Source organism: Prinia subflava, chromosome 3 (assembly GCF_021018805.1).
Source record: "Prinia subflava isolate CZ2003 ecotype Zambia chromosome 3, Cam_Psub_1.2, whole genome shotgun sequence".
Lineage (NCBI taxonomy): Eukaryota > Metazoa > Chordata > Aves > Passeriformes > Cisticolidae > Prinia > Prinia subflava.
The window spans coordinates 74,540,942-74,556,995 of NC_086249.1; the positions used below are offsets into that span (position 1 = coordinate 74,540,942).

General features: G+C 42.4%; 1 protein-coding gene across 2 annotated transcripts in view; it reads left to right on the forward strand.

Moving 5' to 3' along the window:
* CYFIP1 (cytoplasmic FMR1 interacting protein 1) overlaps positions 1-15,274 on the forward strand; it is a 76,312-nt gene extending 61,038 nt beyond the window's left edge. For both annotated transcript variants that reach the window (XM_063392503.1, XM_063392505.1), the window contains exons 26-31: positions 8,111-8,241; positions 10,484-10,556; positions 11,689-11,783; positions 12,898-13,136; positions 14,023-14,170; positions 14,635-15,274. In XM_063392503.1, the coding sequence (XP_063248573.1) occupies positions 8,111-8,241; positions 10,484-10,556; positions 11,689-11,783; positions 12,898-13,136; positions 14,023-14,170; positions 14,635-14,799 (851 nt within the window). In that variant the 3' untranslated portion in view covers positions 14,800-15,274. The remainder of the gene's footprint in view (positions 1-8,110; positions 8,242-10,483; positions 10,557-11,688; positions 11,784-12,897; positions 13,137-14,022; positions 14,171-14,634) is intronic.
* Positions 15,275-16,054: the final 780 nt, after the last annotated feature.

A 16,054-nucleotide genomic window follows, 5' to 3' on the forward strand; every position in this document is an offset into this window, starting at 1 on the left:
GTTTGATGTTACCTTAGCAGCCTTAACAGGTTGATAGTAACCACTATCTTCTGAATCTTTTATATTTGTCTTTCCCTCCCTCCTTTTTTCTCCTCATAATCAGTTTTTAGCCTGGCTGTGCTTTTTTGTTTCTCTTTTTTTTCCCATAAAAAGAATCATTGAATCCTGTGCTTTCTGAAAGTACTTAAAAAGTTTTAAGACTTCTGTAGGTAGGACAAAAGGATGACAACCTGCACAGAGAGAGCCTTATGATATAATTGATTTTGAGCTGGGATGTCAACAATAGTTTCTGTTTCTCGTCTTTCTTGTAAGTGTGTTGACCTTTTGCCTCAGCAAGTTAGCCTCTCCCATTTTTTCTGTTCATATGTCTAATTTAGATAATCCAGTTCTCTGGAGCAGCCTCTATTTCCTTTTCCTTTGCCCTTACCAAATGCAAGATAAAAGGAGTGATACTGCTGGGAGGCAAACTGGTCCTGCCAGAATAGTTATGTCTGAGGCTTGTGTGGGGTGTATCTTAGCCTCTCAACAGGAGGTGTGACAGTTGCAGAAGAAGAAATGGCATTGAAAGCTGCTTGCCACTATGGAGAAATAATTGGCTAATTAGTATTTATCACATTGTTCACTGAAATTCTAAATCTGCTTTCCCCTTCAAAATATTCCTCCTCCACAACTTCTAATTAACACAAATTAGTCCTTCCATGTGCCACCCACCTCCTGAGTTTATTTTCCAGAGTCACTTAGTTTTATTAAATGCCACTCCAACTGGAATGAGGTTGGGTTTCTTCTGCTTCCCCCAGCTTGCTTGACGTTCATTACCAGTGTTAAACGAAATTGAGTTCTTACTAAGTGTTTCCTTCCTGTTTTTCTCCCTGGAGCATAGAAATGGATGAATCATGGTAGTTAGGAGTGCAAAAATAATCTCTTCTCTGAGGCTTTTAGCCATTCATTAATGTCTGACCGCAAAAGCAGTAGGTATTCTCAAATACAGATAATGCATCACCAGGATCTGTGATGCTACAGGGGACATTGGGAAGCTTCCCAGAAATCCTAACCTGTAAGGGCTAAATATTTGGCAGGAGATGCCCAGGGATTTTAGGAGAAACCTTTCTCTTAAGGTTGAAAGACAATCCATCCTATAGGAAAGGCAGAACTTCACTGATGCAATGGTAACAAACCATTTTGGCCTCATATTTACTCTTCCAAAAGAAATACCATTTGTTTAGATGCCTACTGTACCATGAGATCAAAGCAACTCTTGGTTTTACAATGGAATATCATAATTAGTTTTAGAATTGGACTGGATCTCAAAACCCCACCTGATTCTCTGCTCCTTTACTGCCCGTGTTCCTGTGAGGTTTTGTATTAACATGTGTAGTTTTCCTGTTCTGAGCTATTTCTAGCAGAGGACACATCATAACCCCCTGGAGAGTTTCTTCCAAGAAGTGCAGAGACAGCCTTTATAGCACTGTCATGTCATCTCTCCCTTGCCTTTCCAAGTCGTCAGACAGAACAGAAGAGGCTTGTGGAAGACCAGGACACCTCCATTGCTCTCACATCAGGGAAAAACTGCCCTGTGCTCTCTGACACCTCCCCATCATGGAGATGTCTGCCCTTGGAACAGCCTGATAAGGAGAATGTTCTCTGTGATGAGGATGTGCTGTAGATTTTAGCCTTCATCGGGAGAGGAAATGTCAGACTGCAGAAGGGCAGGCTCAAAATGTGCTTCCTTTGAGTCGCTGTCCTCTCCTTTCTGTGCTAAATTCTCCTCTTTAGCAGCCTTTGCCACACCTTATGTGTTTTGTCACAGAAAATGCAAGCCAGTACACACCAACTGTTGTCTGTTCCCTCCTCTGCCTCCAAAAGCTTCCTCAGAAGTTGTTAGTTGTAAGTAGTAAGCCTGAGTGCTGTGGGGTATGTCTGTGTGCTGCTTCTGTTCTTTCATAACAAATCAGTTAACAGCTTCTTTATAACTGACACAACCTACGTATACAGACCAAGGCTGTGATTCCAGTCTTTAGATGAAGTATATAGATTCTCATCTGTCTTGAGGTAATATGCATTTATTAATTCAGAATTAATTTCCTGAATCCATTCTCCATGTGCAAAGTGATTTAAGCACACTCAGTAAGTAAGCCTCTAGCTCTTTCATGCACTTCAGACTTTTCATTTGGAGAGTTCTGTTTGGACTCTGCTGATTGCAGTTCCTTGGCCCCTTCTAGACTTGTGTATTTCTAAATGGTGAATTATTGCTTCTAGAAGGAGAAGGGTACAGACAGTGGCATCAGAGTTGCTCAGGACTTCTCTTTGCCAATGGGTTTGTTTCCATAGGAACAGTCTAAAGCTGTGGGGAACTTGTTCATCTTGTAGTCATAAAAATATTTGTCTAAAAATACATTAAGCATAAGGATTTTTAAAGGGACCTTTTAAAGTTGCTAACGCTCTTAAAGCAATATTTGCCTTGTAAGAGTTCAAGCTTGAAATTTCATCTTGAAGGTAACATTTTCTTCTGCTATTTTTTAAGTATTTGAACATGTCATTTCTTCTTTTGATGGATGGGTATCCTGCCACTCAGAAGTGTCATTGAATACCATGAGGAAAAGTAGTTTGTCAGCTCTGTTGTGAGATGGGGCTTTTGTCACTGGTATACCACCCCTCCAAAATAAACTTTTTAAAAAAATCAATGACTTTAGCAAGATATAAACATCATAAGAAAGGAGCCAAATTGTGTATTTTTTTCCTAAGTATAACATTTCCATGTTTCTTCTTAAAAAAACCCCAAAACATAACAAAACCAAACCAAAGAAACACTCAAAGCTGGTGCAGGACAAAGCACTTGTTATCCCTGGCCATGACCTCTTGAACTCCCACGAGTTGGCATGGGGGTTTGGGGAAGCCCTCCAGAGCCCTGTGCCACTGGCTGCTGTGTTCCCGTCTCTCCCTGGGCTCATTGTGCTGCTGGCAACACTTTGGGAGCTGTTTCTGCACAGCAGTCTGGCAAAAGAGAGTCTTCCACCCCTTCTTTTCCTGGAATATTCCAGGTGAGAGTCTAATAGGAGCTGGAGCCAGCCTGGGCTGGGAAGCATGGGGAAGGGCAGCAGGGGCTGGAGGCTGTGAGGGAAGCATCACTTGGGGCATAGCAGAAGGTTTTGTAATTCTACCTGTTCGCCCAGGTTTTTGATCAAACTTGGATAAGGGGGAGAATAATTCAAAAGAGGACACAATGGCTTGAATCCACATTGAAGGAAATGTATTCATAGATCTTCCTGAAACCTGTCCTGTGGAGAAGGATTTGGGAAGGCATCACAGATTATTTGAAAGAATTTAGAGGAAACCCAGATCACTTTGGTGATTTTAAGAGGGCATTAAGAATTCATTAGAAACACAGAACAATGGAATATTTCTTTCTAGCAAAATACGGTGCACAGGCTTCATGGTCATAATTCCTGGATCCATGTATATGCTTAAACCTGATGAATATTTCCATTGAAGGGAATGAATGGCAGCAGTGTTGATATGCAGAGTTAACAATGTCTCTTATAAGCCAAAGAAGTATTTGCATACAGCATTTGAAGGTCTCTATGAAAGTGAATATAAACTAAAGGTCATTATAGCACCCAGATTTTTTGGGAGCAGCTTTGCTATTGCAGGTTAGTAGATTTTATTTTATAATAATCAATACAGTTCTTTGCAGAAACTAATCCAAAACACAACTAGACCAAGAATTATAATCAACATCCAGTTTGTTTGTAGTCAGAAATCCAGTTCTAGAATCAATAGCTTATTTTTGTCCCAATACCAGAATTGTTACAAGCTCTGGGACATGTTTGATTTCAGTCTGTAGGTGTGAATTGAGAAATGAAAGGTGACCAAAGTGAAGGAATCTAACCAGCTTTGAGTTGCATGTGTTGATTTGCTCTGACTTCCTAAATTAATCAGTGTACAGACTGCACAGCTGAAACTTGGCATCTGCTGTTTGAGTGCTGTTGAGATAGGATTTTGGAAGCAGAGAGGGAACCTAATCCTTTACTAATCTTCTGTACTTTACTGGATCTATTCTATATCAACAGTCTTTGCTTCTGTTGAGATCTGTGTAAATCAGAAACTGGGATTATATAATCAATTATTATGACATGTAATGTCGTCCCATCTGCAGGAATAGAGGGATTTAATTAAAACTACTTTCTTAGAAAGGAGAAGCAAAAAACCTTGATTCATTTACCTTGCAAAGTTCTGTATATATATAACTAATGCAGTAACTTACTTATGAATTCCACCCTCAAACAGAATTACAGGAAGAGGGAAGGTTGCAGGCAATTAAGTGAAATTAACTTTCCAAAGACACTTGTTCTTTTTCCAGGGCTTTATTAGGCACGCATAATCTTTCATAAAAATACTCTTCTGTGTACTGTGCACAGAATTTGGAATGGCATTGCTCAAGCATTAAGGAAAACATGATGATGTATTTCTGCCACAGGGCTCCACTGGAGAGCAGATTGGTCTTTCATCAGAAATAGCCTGTGTAGCTCTAAACTTTCTTCTGTTTTGCTGGTAAATCAAGCTCTTGATCTAAAGGGAAGAGTACACTAATGATTTGGAACACCTGCATGCTAAATACTGGCTGTCAGATTTTCAAAATAATATCACAATTTGTTCATGAATGTGTGTGGGTGTACATACTTATATATCTGTATATGGAGACTGGAGCTTTGAGTGAAGAAATACAGAACTTTGTTAAGGACTTTGAGAGGAGCTGTGTCACCTGGAGTGACTGTAAAAGACAGTAATTTTTATGGTGTGAACCTCAAGCCTCTCTGACTTTCACTATCCTGCTGCTTTTGGGTGGACTTCATGTCTCAATTTGGTTTCAGTCATACTTTCAGTATGAGTTTCTTGTTTCTGGTCACAGTTCTCTATGCTGCTCCTGGTTTCTCTCTGTGCCATCATGCTCCTTTTATACTTGCTTTAGGTGACATGGGTTATTCTCAGGATTTCACTGCCCATGAAAAAATATTTCTCACCTTTCTAGATGTCAGCCTTTTTTCTCAAATGCCCCACAAAATCCACAGGCTGGCTAGGGAATAGAATTGAGTCTGAAAACGCTACTCTTTTCCATCCCTGTCGTGACCAATGGTTGTTTCCATGTTACAGCAGCAGCAGAGTCTTCCTTACTGTTCTGCTCAGCTTCTGTTTCTCAGCAAGCTGCTCCCCACCCACCATACAAGGTAAAAGGAAGAGCATGTCCATGGCCATGCATGTCACTGATACCCCGTTTGCTCAGATAGTGCTTTCTCTCCATGGTGGCCCTGTGGAGAAGGCTACAGTTCCTCATGGTGTTTCAGGGAGTCTTCCAGGCCTTCTGTTGGTTCACCATCAATCTCTGTGTATGTGGCACACATCATTAGACCAGAAACAGTGATAGATGTTCTAGTTTGCTATGGCACAGACTTAAGTCCTGGATAACACATCAGACTTTTGTTTGCAGAAAGTCTTGGAATGAGGAAAATATTTGACTTCTAGCAGTTCATCCTTAGAAGATCTTCCTTTCTAGATGTGGAAATCCTTTCATCAACAAACACAAGAGAAATATTAGCGTGTGTAACTAAAACACATTGGAGGTTTGTGATAAAGCTGACTTCAGTTCCCTAACTTCGCATTTTCTTCCTAGCATCAAAAACTTTTTGGGGAAAAAATTTCAACCTATTCAATCTCATCTTTAAAATGGGAGTCCCAGTATTCAGCACTGCAGCTTCCCACTGCCATGGTGGGCAGGTATGTTTAAATGACAAACACAAGTGCTCACTGCTCCTCATGCACGTGGGGATTGTGACTGGCTGGTATCCTGCAGTGTTCAATGAACACTGGCAGCCTTTCCCACAGCTTTTCGATTCCACAGTCCCTGTATTGTGAAGAGGTGGGAATTGGTGATGTGCTGGCATTGCTTGCTTTTTAGCTAGTTGTAAATGTGTTACCTTGGAATAAATTAAGCTCAGCAAGCACTCACTTCGTCTAACCCTTCTCCATCAGCTTTTCAGTTCTGTTTTTCTCTCAAGTCACCAAAGCACTAAAGTTAGGTCTGAAATTCACCTCCAGTGAATACATGTTGGGAACATTCGTTTAGTGTTAATTTTCAATTGCCAAACGGTTCTTTGACATGTAACAGAGCCAGCCATGCATCCCTGTCGCAATTGGACACGAAATAAAGATGCTTGACTCAAGCAGGCAGAGGAAACACAAGGCTTTATTACAAATTCCTTCAGCACTTTTATAACATGCTGCGCTAAAAAGGCACATTATTGGTCCACAGGATGGACACCTCTCTCCATTGCTTAAGTAACACAACACCTGGGAGAGAGGTTGTTATGAGAAAGGAATATTGTTTACCCAGAAATGTTATGGGAAGAATAGTTATTTACACAAAGCTGCTTGGGAAAGGAGAAACTGCTGAAAGGTTTCTCTTGGGAAAGCCAGTAATTCTCAGGTTTCAGAAAATTGGGCCCACATATCCCCTCATCATGCACTTTACTGGTGTTTTGTGTTACTAATTTTAATGATACGAGGCTTTCAGTAGAAGTGTGTGGGTTACCTATGTAATTCGTTCCTTCACTGTGTGTTTTTAAGTTCCTCTGCTGAATTTGAGGAATTTCCTTGGAAAAGATACGCTGCAGGCTGGATTTCATGTTCGTGTGCTCTTTCCAGCCATTGCCTCACTGTGTAGATAGCCAAGTATGATCTCCTGCAGGAGAGATGTTCATCAGTTGTGTCAAAGGAACTCAAGGGAAGGTGCTGAAGGGCGTCTGTGTCCTCTTTCCTTGTCTTCTCTCAGTTGCTTTAGATGCAGTTGGGTGGAGATTTATCTGGCTTGATTCAGTGTAATGGAAATGAACTGCCATGTGCAGCATGCAATTTGAAAGCTTTTTATGATGCACTTTCTTCTCAGTCAAGTTGTTTTGGAGGCTTTTTAGAAGGGTCAGGCTTGTGCAGAAAGATAGAGTAATGCTGCTAAGAATTAACTTGTAAAAAGCTGAAGAGCTGTCTGACCCAGTGAAGTTCTCTGCTTTTTGTCTCCCATCCTGCACATGGCTTTAACCTCTCAAAGGAAACCAGACTGGGTATCTGTAGAAGCTGCTGAGCCTGTGCTTTCCTGGGCTTCCCTCTAACCAAGGGACTGTGCAGTCTTTCTGAGGCTGGAGGGCCAGGAGCTGGAAGTCCACCAGCTTGTTACTCATCACCATTGTTTAGGAGAAGTTTGATGGAAAAGACACATATTTATTTAAGCTATGTGGGTTTGAAAATCATAATCTTAGCTGGTTTTCAACAGCTTTTGCAAAACTTTGACAGAAACTGTGTTCTGGTTGTGCTTGTCAGCAGGATCTGGTGTACCCTTGCCTGCAGAGCTTGACTTGTTATCTCAGTATTTGCTTTGAGAGGTCACAGATCCCCTCTGGCCTCCGGGCACTGTCAGAGTCATAGCCTGACACTACCCCTCTTCCCTGTATCTGAGCTCTCTGCTCCTTGCTGGCTCTGTCATCCGTGAAAAGAGCAGCTGTGAGTTGAGTGTGTCAGTGGTGCAGCAGGTTGGGGAATGGTGGCTGGAACAGGATGTAAAGCAGATGAGAGCTCTAGTCTCTCTTCCTGCTCCTGGGTATTTTTTAATTACCTCTTATACTCACTCCTTTCTCCAGGAGTGAAAAGTTAGGCACTCCACTTTGTATGATTTATCCAGTTAAAAAGATCAGTGTACTGGCTTAACACTTCATAATCTCTGAGTTTTAATGCATTTAAATGGTGCTCCTTTCAGTTTCCTCTAGGCTGCGTTTTTACCTGTCTATAGGTAAAATCTTATGTGCCGATACATGGAGAGGGACCTCTAAACCTCAGTTATTTTTATTCTCAGTGTACGGATGTACATTTGTGCACCTTTGAACAGACAAATTGGTTAAAAAAGGGCTTTTGAAGCAGAAATTGAAATTAATCCTGATCTCTATGACTCTTATTCACATGGCCAGTGTCTTTTGTCTGCTTTCTTGAGGTAACAGTGTGCCTGCGTGGTCTTTACGAGATTTTGTTCTGGCTTCTGAGACTTTTTTTTTCACTTCTCTTCTGATTTCAGGTATCTTGGAGTTTTTTCACCATCAGTTGAAGGACATTGTTGAATATGCAGAACTGAAGACTGTCTGCTTCCAGAATTTACGGGAAGTGGGAAATGCTGTCCTGTTTTGCCTCCTCATTGAACAGAGTCTGGTAGGTGCCTGCTGTGCTAGTTTAAAATCCATCTGTCTCTCAAAATGTACTCTCATATTTTTGTTACTAACGTCATCAATAACAAGGTTGAAATCTGTGAGTCTGCTGTTACTGATGGGCAGATGGGTAGAAACAGTTCCCTGCACTCATCTCTTTCAGTCTTGCAGGGGCTTTCATGTCTGTTAGATACAGTGATGCCTGCCTTTGCTGGGTTTTGCAAGAGACATTGCCTCTTGCATGGTACCTGAGGACCTGGCATTGCCATCTTCACCATAAATTACAGTCACATGTGGCACTCCTGCAGCCAGTCACAGTGTGGCCTTATGTCAGTCAGTGAGCTGTGCATCTGGTACTGCTGTATTCCTTTTCTGCACGTCATTCCTGTTGAGGTCTGAAACATGACAAGGTTAACGTGGACATCCTTGGACATCCTCCTTTCTGCTTGCATGGCTGACAGTGGTGCAGAAATTCACTCATCTGTCCTAGCTTGAACGAAACTGAAACGTGTCAGTCTTTCAGCTGCTTCTCATATATCTACAGTCTACCTTACACTGTAAACCTGCCCACTGCTGAGGGCACAGTGTTACGGCTGATCTTTATCCCTACCTCCAGTTTTCTTTTCCCACCCTTCTTCCATGTTATTACTATTTGCTGTTCAAACAAGATGCCCAGACCTGTAATTTTTTTGTTTTCCATGCCTTTGGGTGCTTACAGAGGGAAGGTGGGCATTGATAATGGATCAGAACAGAAGCAGGTGTGCTGGCTTCCCTTTCTTTACCTGCAGGGTGCTGTTGCATGTTGGGTGGGGGGTCTCTTCCTGCTGTGCATACAGGCACCCTGCCCTGGCTGTGCAAGCTGACAGTGCTGCTGAGGCTGGGCAGCACGCAGAGATCTTTGCTCAGTGCAAACCAACCACGTCATTTCCTCAGCATGCTGGCTGGGGGCCTGCTGTTGGACAAAAATAAACCCTTCTCTAGGGTGTATTAAAGCTGTCGGTGTTAGATAAGGTAACCAAGACATGCTGTTCCTCAGGGTTCCTGCTTATGGTGTTAGAGGATCCCTCCCTCACGGCAGAGAGTAATTGTGGGGCTGGGTGACAAGCAGCAAACCTGTAGTCAGTAGTGGCACAGCTGTAACAAGAGGAGCAGCTGGATTATTTTGGATTCAGGCTGAGTGGGTGCGTGCTAAAAGGCCAGGCAGACAAGGGCCATCCCTCCCTCCTGGGAGGATTGAGGGTGTACCAGTGACACCAGCATGGAGGTGCCCTCCTGGGGACACCACCGAGGGGACTCTTTCCAGTCAAACACCCGTGCTCACTGCCTCTCTTTTGTCCTCAGTCACGCCCCCACGTCCTGTCATGTATTTTTCCATTGTGGTCATCCCTCATAACTAATCTAGACTTCAGTGCAGCGCAGAGTGTAATTCTGAGGATATCTGTGCTAGTGGCTGGGTCTTGTTCATCCTGACTGCTAACACATGCATTTCCCTGGTTCAAGGAATTAGACCTGGAAAAGGCACGTGAGCCCCAGCACCCTAGTCTTGCTAAGAGTATGGACGATGACCAACTTTGCAAATATTAGTGTTGAGGGATTACAAATTAGTATGGTCTCTGCTTCAAAAATGAGGAGAGGGTTGTAGCAAAGTCATGCATTTGCTTCTGGTCACCTCTGCATTTTCCCTGTGTGTACGCACAGGAACAAAGAAACAGGAGACATCTGGCTTCCTTTCCCCTGCCCCTAAAGATGTAAAATACTTCCTAAGATATGATTCTCTGCTGCTGTCACATGTCTCAGCCTGCCTGGCAGGGAGACGCTCCCACCACGAAAAGCTCCCATTAGGATAATGGGTTGTGGCTCTGGTAAAAATAACTGAGCAGTGAGTCATCTTTCTTCCATTTTTGTGTGTGCGGGAGCTGTCTGCCACTTTCCCACCGCAATTACTCATTCTGCGTTAGTTTATTTAATAAATACCTTGTCCTTTATGAACTGCCTGCTGAGGGTGGGAGGGGATTGCTGGAGTTTATTTGGGAGCTCAGAGAAACCTGGTGAAATGAAGTGGTCCTTGGGAGTGACCCATGAGGAGAGGCAGGCTCGGGGCGGTCCTGCCCTGGTGACAGCGGCCGGCTGCCCTCTGGTGTTCCTGCAGGGGCATCGGCCTGGATGGAACCCCATCGTGGGGCTCTGGTGTGGTTTGGGGATTGATGCTTCTGTCCTAAATGCCTCTCCTTTTCTTTTTGTCCCAGTCTCTAGAGGAAGTGTGTGACCTGTTGCACGCAGCGCCATTCCAGAACATCCTGCCCAGGGTTCACGTCAAAGGTATGGGCAAAGTGAAAATGCCTTCCTTGGGTAATGCTTTCCCCTTTCCCTTCCTGCTGCTGTGGCTTCAGTAACCACCTCCAGCCACCCTTTACCACTGGTAATTAATTACAGGACAGAGGTATCAGATCCAGGCCTGATTGCCTGGCTGAAAAAACAAATGTTTCCTGGCAATGCTCTGTGCAAATTACAAGGGGAAGAGGAGGAATGCCATGACAGGAAAAAGCAGGATGCATGCCCAGGGCAGTATTATCCTGCGTTGTGGATATAGAGAGAGGCTTTTTTGAAGCTGCTCTTTAGCTTATAGAATTGTCAGTTAAATGGGGTGTAGGGAGTCTGTCAGCAAGTTTGTAAATAAAGGTGGTCCATGTAGATTTTTCACTTCCTTTTCACTAAACTGAGTATATACAGTAGTGAATATTTGCAGGATTGCTTCCTATGGTATCTGCTCTCCTCCTCTTTTATCATCAGAAGGTGACCTGTCCCCCCCCTCCCCCTTGCTCTCTCATCTTTCTGTGTTTCTCCTCTGTCTCCATTCTTTTCCATTTCTCACTGCTGGAGCAGCTGATTTATTCTGCTTGGAGAAATCCCATCAGCTACAAAAGTCTGAGATTATTTCCAAGCTCACAGTAGCTATTTGCCTCCCTGCATAAAACTAACCAGACCATTGTAAACAGTTTTTTCCCATTTGCCAGAGACCATTTCCTACTTTCCAGTGTTGTGTTGGGAGTGCCAGCTGCTTTTTAACCTTGCTAGACGCAAGATTTCATCCTCATTTTAGCTCACCTTCTAGAGACAAACAGTTTATGCATAAAGACAACTTAGCTGTCTTAGTACAAGTGGGGGTCAAATATCTTGGCAGCAGCAGCATAACAGTCTTATATTCTTCCTTGAATTCAGTTAATTAGGTGCACTCTACTACAAATCCTTCTTTCTGTTTGCACGTGTAATGTAGCATTTTAAAATATGAATGTATTTCTCTAAAGGTGCATAGAAGATTAATCAGCTATTTAATACTTAAATTGCCTAAAAAGAACAGTTTTCCTCACTGAATAGAAATTGTGTTAAAATAAGAATTCTCTTGGTTAATTGCAATTTATGATTGCTCTCTGCTTTTTTTCTTTTCTTTCAGAGGGTGAAAGACTTGATGCTAAAATGAAGAGACTGGAATCAAAATATGCTTCACTACATTTGGTTCCTCTCATTGAAAGACTTGGTACACCCCAGGTAATCTCTCTCATTTGTGTCAGAGGCAATTCAAGAAATTTGTGAGCATCAGAAAGCCTGTCCTGATAGCTCTGTCAGAACTTCAACCTGCACGTCCAGCTTGTTCACACAAATGATGTTTATTTAGATCCATGGCTTTGGTAAAGCTGTTAAAGCTTAGATGCTTAAAACATTTGAGACTGGGGCAGAAGTGACATATTTTGGGGAAAAATGCTGATTGGTATGTATGTTTACCGTGGGATACCTCCTGTAAGGTCCAGCCTCGGAGCTCCTCCTGCAAATCCCACCAAAAGCAATCAGTTTTCTTGTGCACATGTGCACATATTTTTAAAACATTTTGACACTCTTTCAGCCACTTAGAAACTTTTGGAAGATGAGCTGTCATTTGAGTTGAGCTCTCCTCGAAACAGTGACCAAAGAGAACATTCTTGAACTGCCTTTGCAGCTTCAGCACTGTTCCCCTTTCTCCTGGTGTGAGGATGCATTAATCCCCTGCTAACCTTAGCAGTTTACTAGTGGTTGAGATGGGAATAGTAGAAAGAGCGAGCAGAATGTCCTCAAGCAGAGTTCAGACTGCTTTTGTCATCATGGGTGCTGCAGTTCAGTAGGTGCTGCTGCACTAGGAGGGAGCTGTCTGTGTGATGGCACAAGCTGGGACAAGCAGCAATTGCCTCCTCCTGTGAACTTTGAGCCTGTTGGTGCTCCTCTTTGGAGCTTTCTCACCTTTAACAGCAGCAGCTGAGGGAGGTGTGCAGGAGAGTGCATGCAGGAGCTACAGCAGAGCACTGAACTCTTTGGGTTTGCTTTCTGCCTCCATTCAGACAAAGAATTCTTTAAACTTCCTTGAGATAAATCCAGGACCAGCATTACTGCAGTTAGTGTTACTCACCTTAAGCCTGTCTGCGTAAAAAGGATTTTACAATTTTCTCTGAATGTTTTACCACTGATCTGATCCCCAGGTTAGCAGTGTCTGACTTCACTTTAAGTCAGAAGACATTTCTCCTAGAATAAACCAAGTGAAACTGAAAAATGAGTTATATTTATTTCTTTAAAAAAAATTTTGTGGTGAAGTGGCTTTTACCAGGATTTTGTGCTTCATTTCTCTCCACTTCAGCAAATAGCAATCGCAAGGGAAGGGGACTTGCTGACCAAAGAGCGCCTCTGCTGCGGCCTGTCCATGTTTGAGGTGATCCTGACGAGGATCCGCTCCTTCCTGGACGATCCCATCTGGCGCGGACCCCTGCCCAGCAATGGCGTGATGCACGTGGATGAGTGTGTGGAATTCCATCGCCTCTGGAGCGCCATGCAGTTCGTCTACTGCATCCCCGTGGGAACACACGAGTTCACTGTGGAGTACGTGCTGCCAGCTGGGCACCGCGCTGCCCCTGTGGGCAACAGTGCTTGGCTTGTGCTCTCATGGCAGTGGGGCTGCAATGGAGGCGTTTGTCTGCAAGAGCTTAGAGCAAAACCAGGGAGAAGTGCTGCCGTCACTGGAGGGGCTCATCACCCACAAACACAGATACTATTGTATCTGCAGGGAAAATAACCCTCTGTTTTGAGTATCGCCAGTGTATAATGAACGATCCTGTGACAAACAGGCCCTAGCACGTGTCCTTCAATAGGGATCGTGCCCCTGTGGACACCCAGCTTAAATAGAATAGCAGAATATTTGTGCATCTAACTTTAACAAGTATTTCTTCTCTGAGTTAAGAGCAGAAATGAGCACTTGGAATTTAATATGATTAACATGAGTTGACCAGGAACTGTTGTTTGTTCTTGGTTTTGTTGGTTTTGAGAATATCATTATTTTGAAAATTTGTTGAGCTGTAACACGCTTTTTACTGAGGAATTAGAAAACAGCATAAGATATTCACTTCCTTTCATGCCTGCAGCCTAAAGGAGCAGAGTAGTGTTGAATTCCTGCTTTGTTTTCTTTGCAAGCATTGTTTCCACTGCAAATGAAATGTAATGCCACAGGAGTCTAATGGGGAGTAGATGTTTTTGGAATAACTCTGTTATATGAAATTAATGAAGGAGGGGATTTCTGGTTTTTTGTTAAGCATGTATTTGAATTGCTTATGATATCTCCAGTGATAATCAACATACCAGCGCCTTTGCTTTCTAGAGGAATGTCTAACATATTTATTATTTAGCATAGTGGCTGATTACTGTATGTTTGCTGTGACTGTGTTTTGAGGATGTAGTTGAAGCCTGCTCTGTGGTGTGTTTCCTGTTCCAGGCAGTGCTTTGGGGACGGCTTGCACTGGGCTGGCTGTATGATCATTGTGCTTCTGGGACAGCAGCGGCGCTTCGATGTGTTGGATTTCTGCTACCACCTGTTGAAAGTCCAAAAGCACGACGGCAAAGATGAGGTTATCAAGAATGTGGTGAGTTGAAAACATCCATATTTGCTGTAATAAAGACAACAGCTCAGAGCTGTTTGTACTCAGATGCAGCGTAGATGTGGCAATCCTTTTTTTAGAACAAATTGTTGAAAATGAGGGCACCAGGATTTTTAGAAATAAAAGATTAAGGCATTAAGGCTGGAGTTTGAAGACTGGTCAAGCAGAATTCTAATGTCACAAATATATGAGATTTTCTTAATGCCTTCCATCTCATATATGTTCATTCCCATAATGACAAGGCTGCCTTAAATTGAGCTTCTTTGTACCCAAAGCAGCACTGTCAAAAACCAAAATGCACCTTGGATTTCTTTCCACTGACCTAGCAGTGCAAGGGAAGCATTTGTAACATTGCTGGGAGAGTTGGGGTAACAGCATTTGCTGCTTTTTTGACTAAGGCTTTTCATATCCAAAGCTAATTCCTGTGTCTGTTCTTTTGATGTTTGCAGCCTTTGAAGAAAATGGTGGAGCGAATTCGCAAGTTCCAGATTCTGAATGATGAAATAATTGCTATTTTGGACAAGTATTTGAAGTCCGGCGATGGAGAGAGCACACCCGTGGAACACGTGCGCTGCTTCCAGCCACCAATTCATCAGTCCCTTGCCAGCAACTAGATTCTCACCTAACAATACTTCTTGTACCTCTTTAGGCTAAAAGTGTGAGAGAAAAAAAGGAAGAAACAACCCCCACACCAAATTTTAAAGAATACTCTCATCTGCATTTTTCAGTATGCCTGTGCCATTTGAGTGGCACACTGTTTTCTCCAGTCTCCAAGCACAGTAACTGTATACAATCCATACTTATTTTTCTAGACTAAAATTTTATACACTTTGATTAAAAGCCTGTAAGATTTTTGAAATCTCTTTGCATTCCTGTCCCAAGGTGGCCATTTTAGACTGGACTGGTGTAATTTTCCCCTGAAGCTATACAAATAATGGCTGTGGAGGATAAAAAACGGTTCTGTAGAAAAAATTTTTAGAAATCAATGCTTAATTGTTTGTATTAGAGCCTTAATTGCTTAATTTGCCTTTATTAAAAAAAAAGAGAAAAAACAACAAAACAAAACAAACTCTGCTGGTACTTTGTGAATATTTTTCTAGTCAGTTGATTCTTTTTCCTCTTTGCAAAACTATTCTCAGAGATCAGTAATTAGGGAAGTGAAGGCTATTTAAAGTGTTTGTTTCAAAGTTATTTAACAAAGTTATTAACAGAATCTGATAGGATTCTGATCTTTTTAAAAGGTGAAGTTTGATTGATTAGAATGGGGCTGTTCACTTTTTCCTACTGAGAGCTTCTAATACAGTTTATATTTTGGTTTGCAATATATACCTCTATACCCAAACACGTTTACAAGTGATGAGGAATTCTCGTTTACGAGAATCTTGACTCCAGTGATCAGGTGTAATTTATCCCAGTGCACAAATTCTAATGATGTTAATCATGATTTATTATGGAAAGTATTGGTTAAATTACACTTGCTGTATAATGCAAACACTTTGCATCAGCAAAATCGTAAAACTTTGCAACTATAGAAGTTGAATTTTAAAGCAAACCAGCCAGCCAGAAGTAGTAACTCCTGCTTGCATACTCCAGGATCCTATCATTTTGTCAGCTGGCTTTGGGATCAGCCCTAACCAAGATGTTGAGATGACCAGAACAGACACAGACAGATAATTACAGTTTTAGCCAGGATGTGGATTTATGGAGATGTTACTTGGTTGGTGTTTCTAACCTATAGTGTGAAATCAAGAATGCATCCCTTTGAGAACTTGTTTTTCCTCCTTCCCTCTTACTGGTTCATGGTTAGGTTACAGCACATCTTTTCTCCTGCTCAGCTCTTTCCAGGTGCTTCACAGCCATGGAATTGAC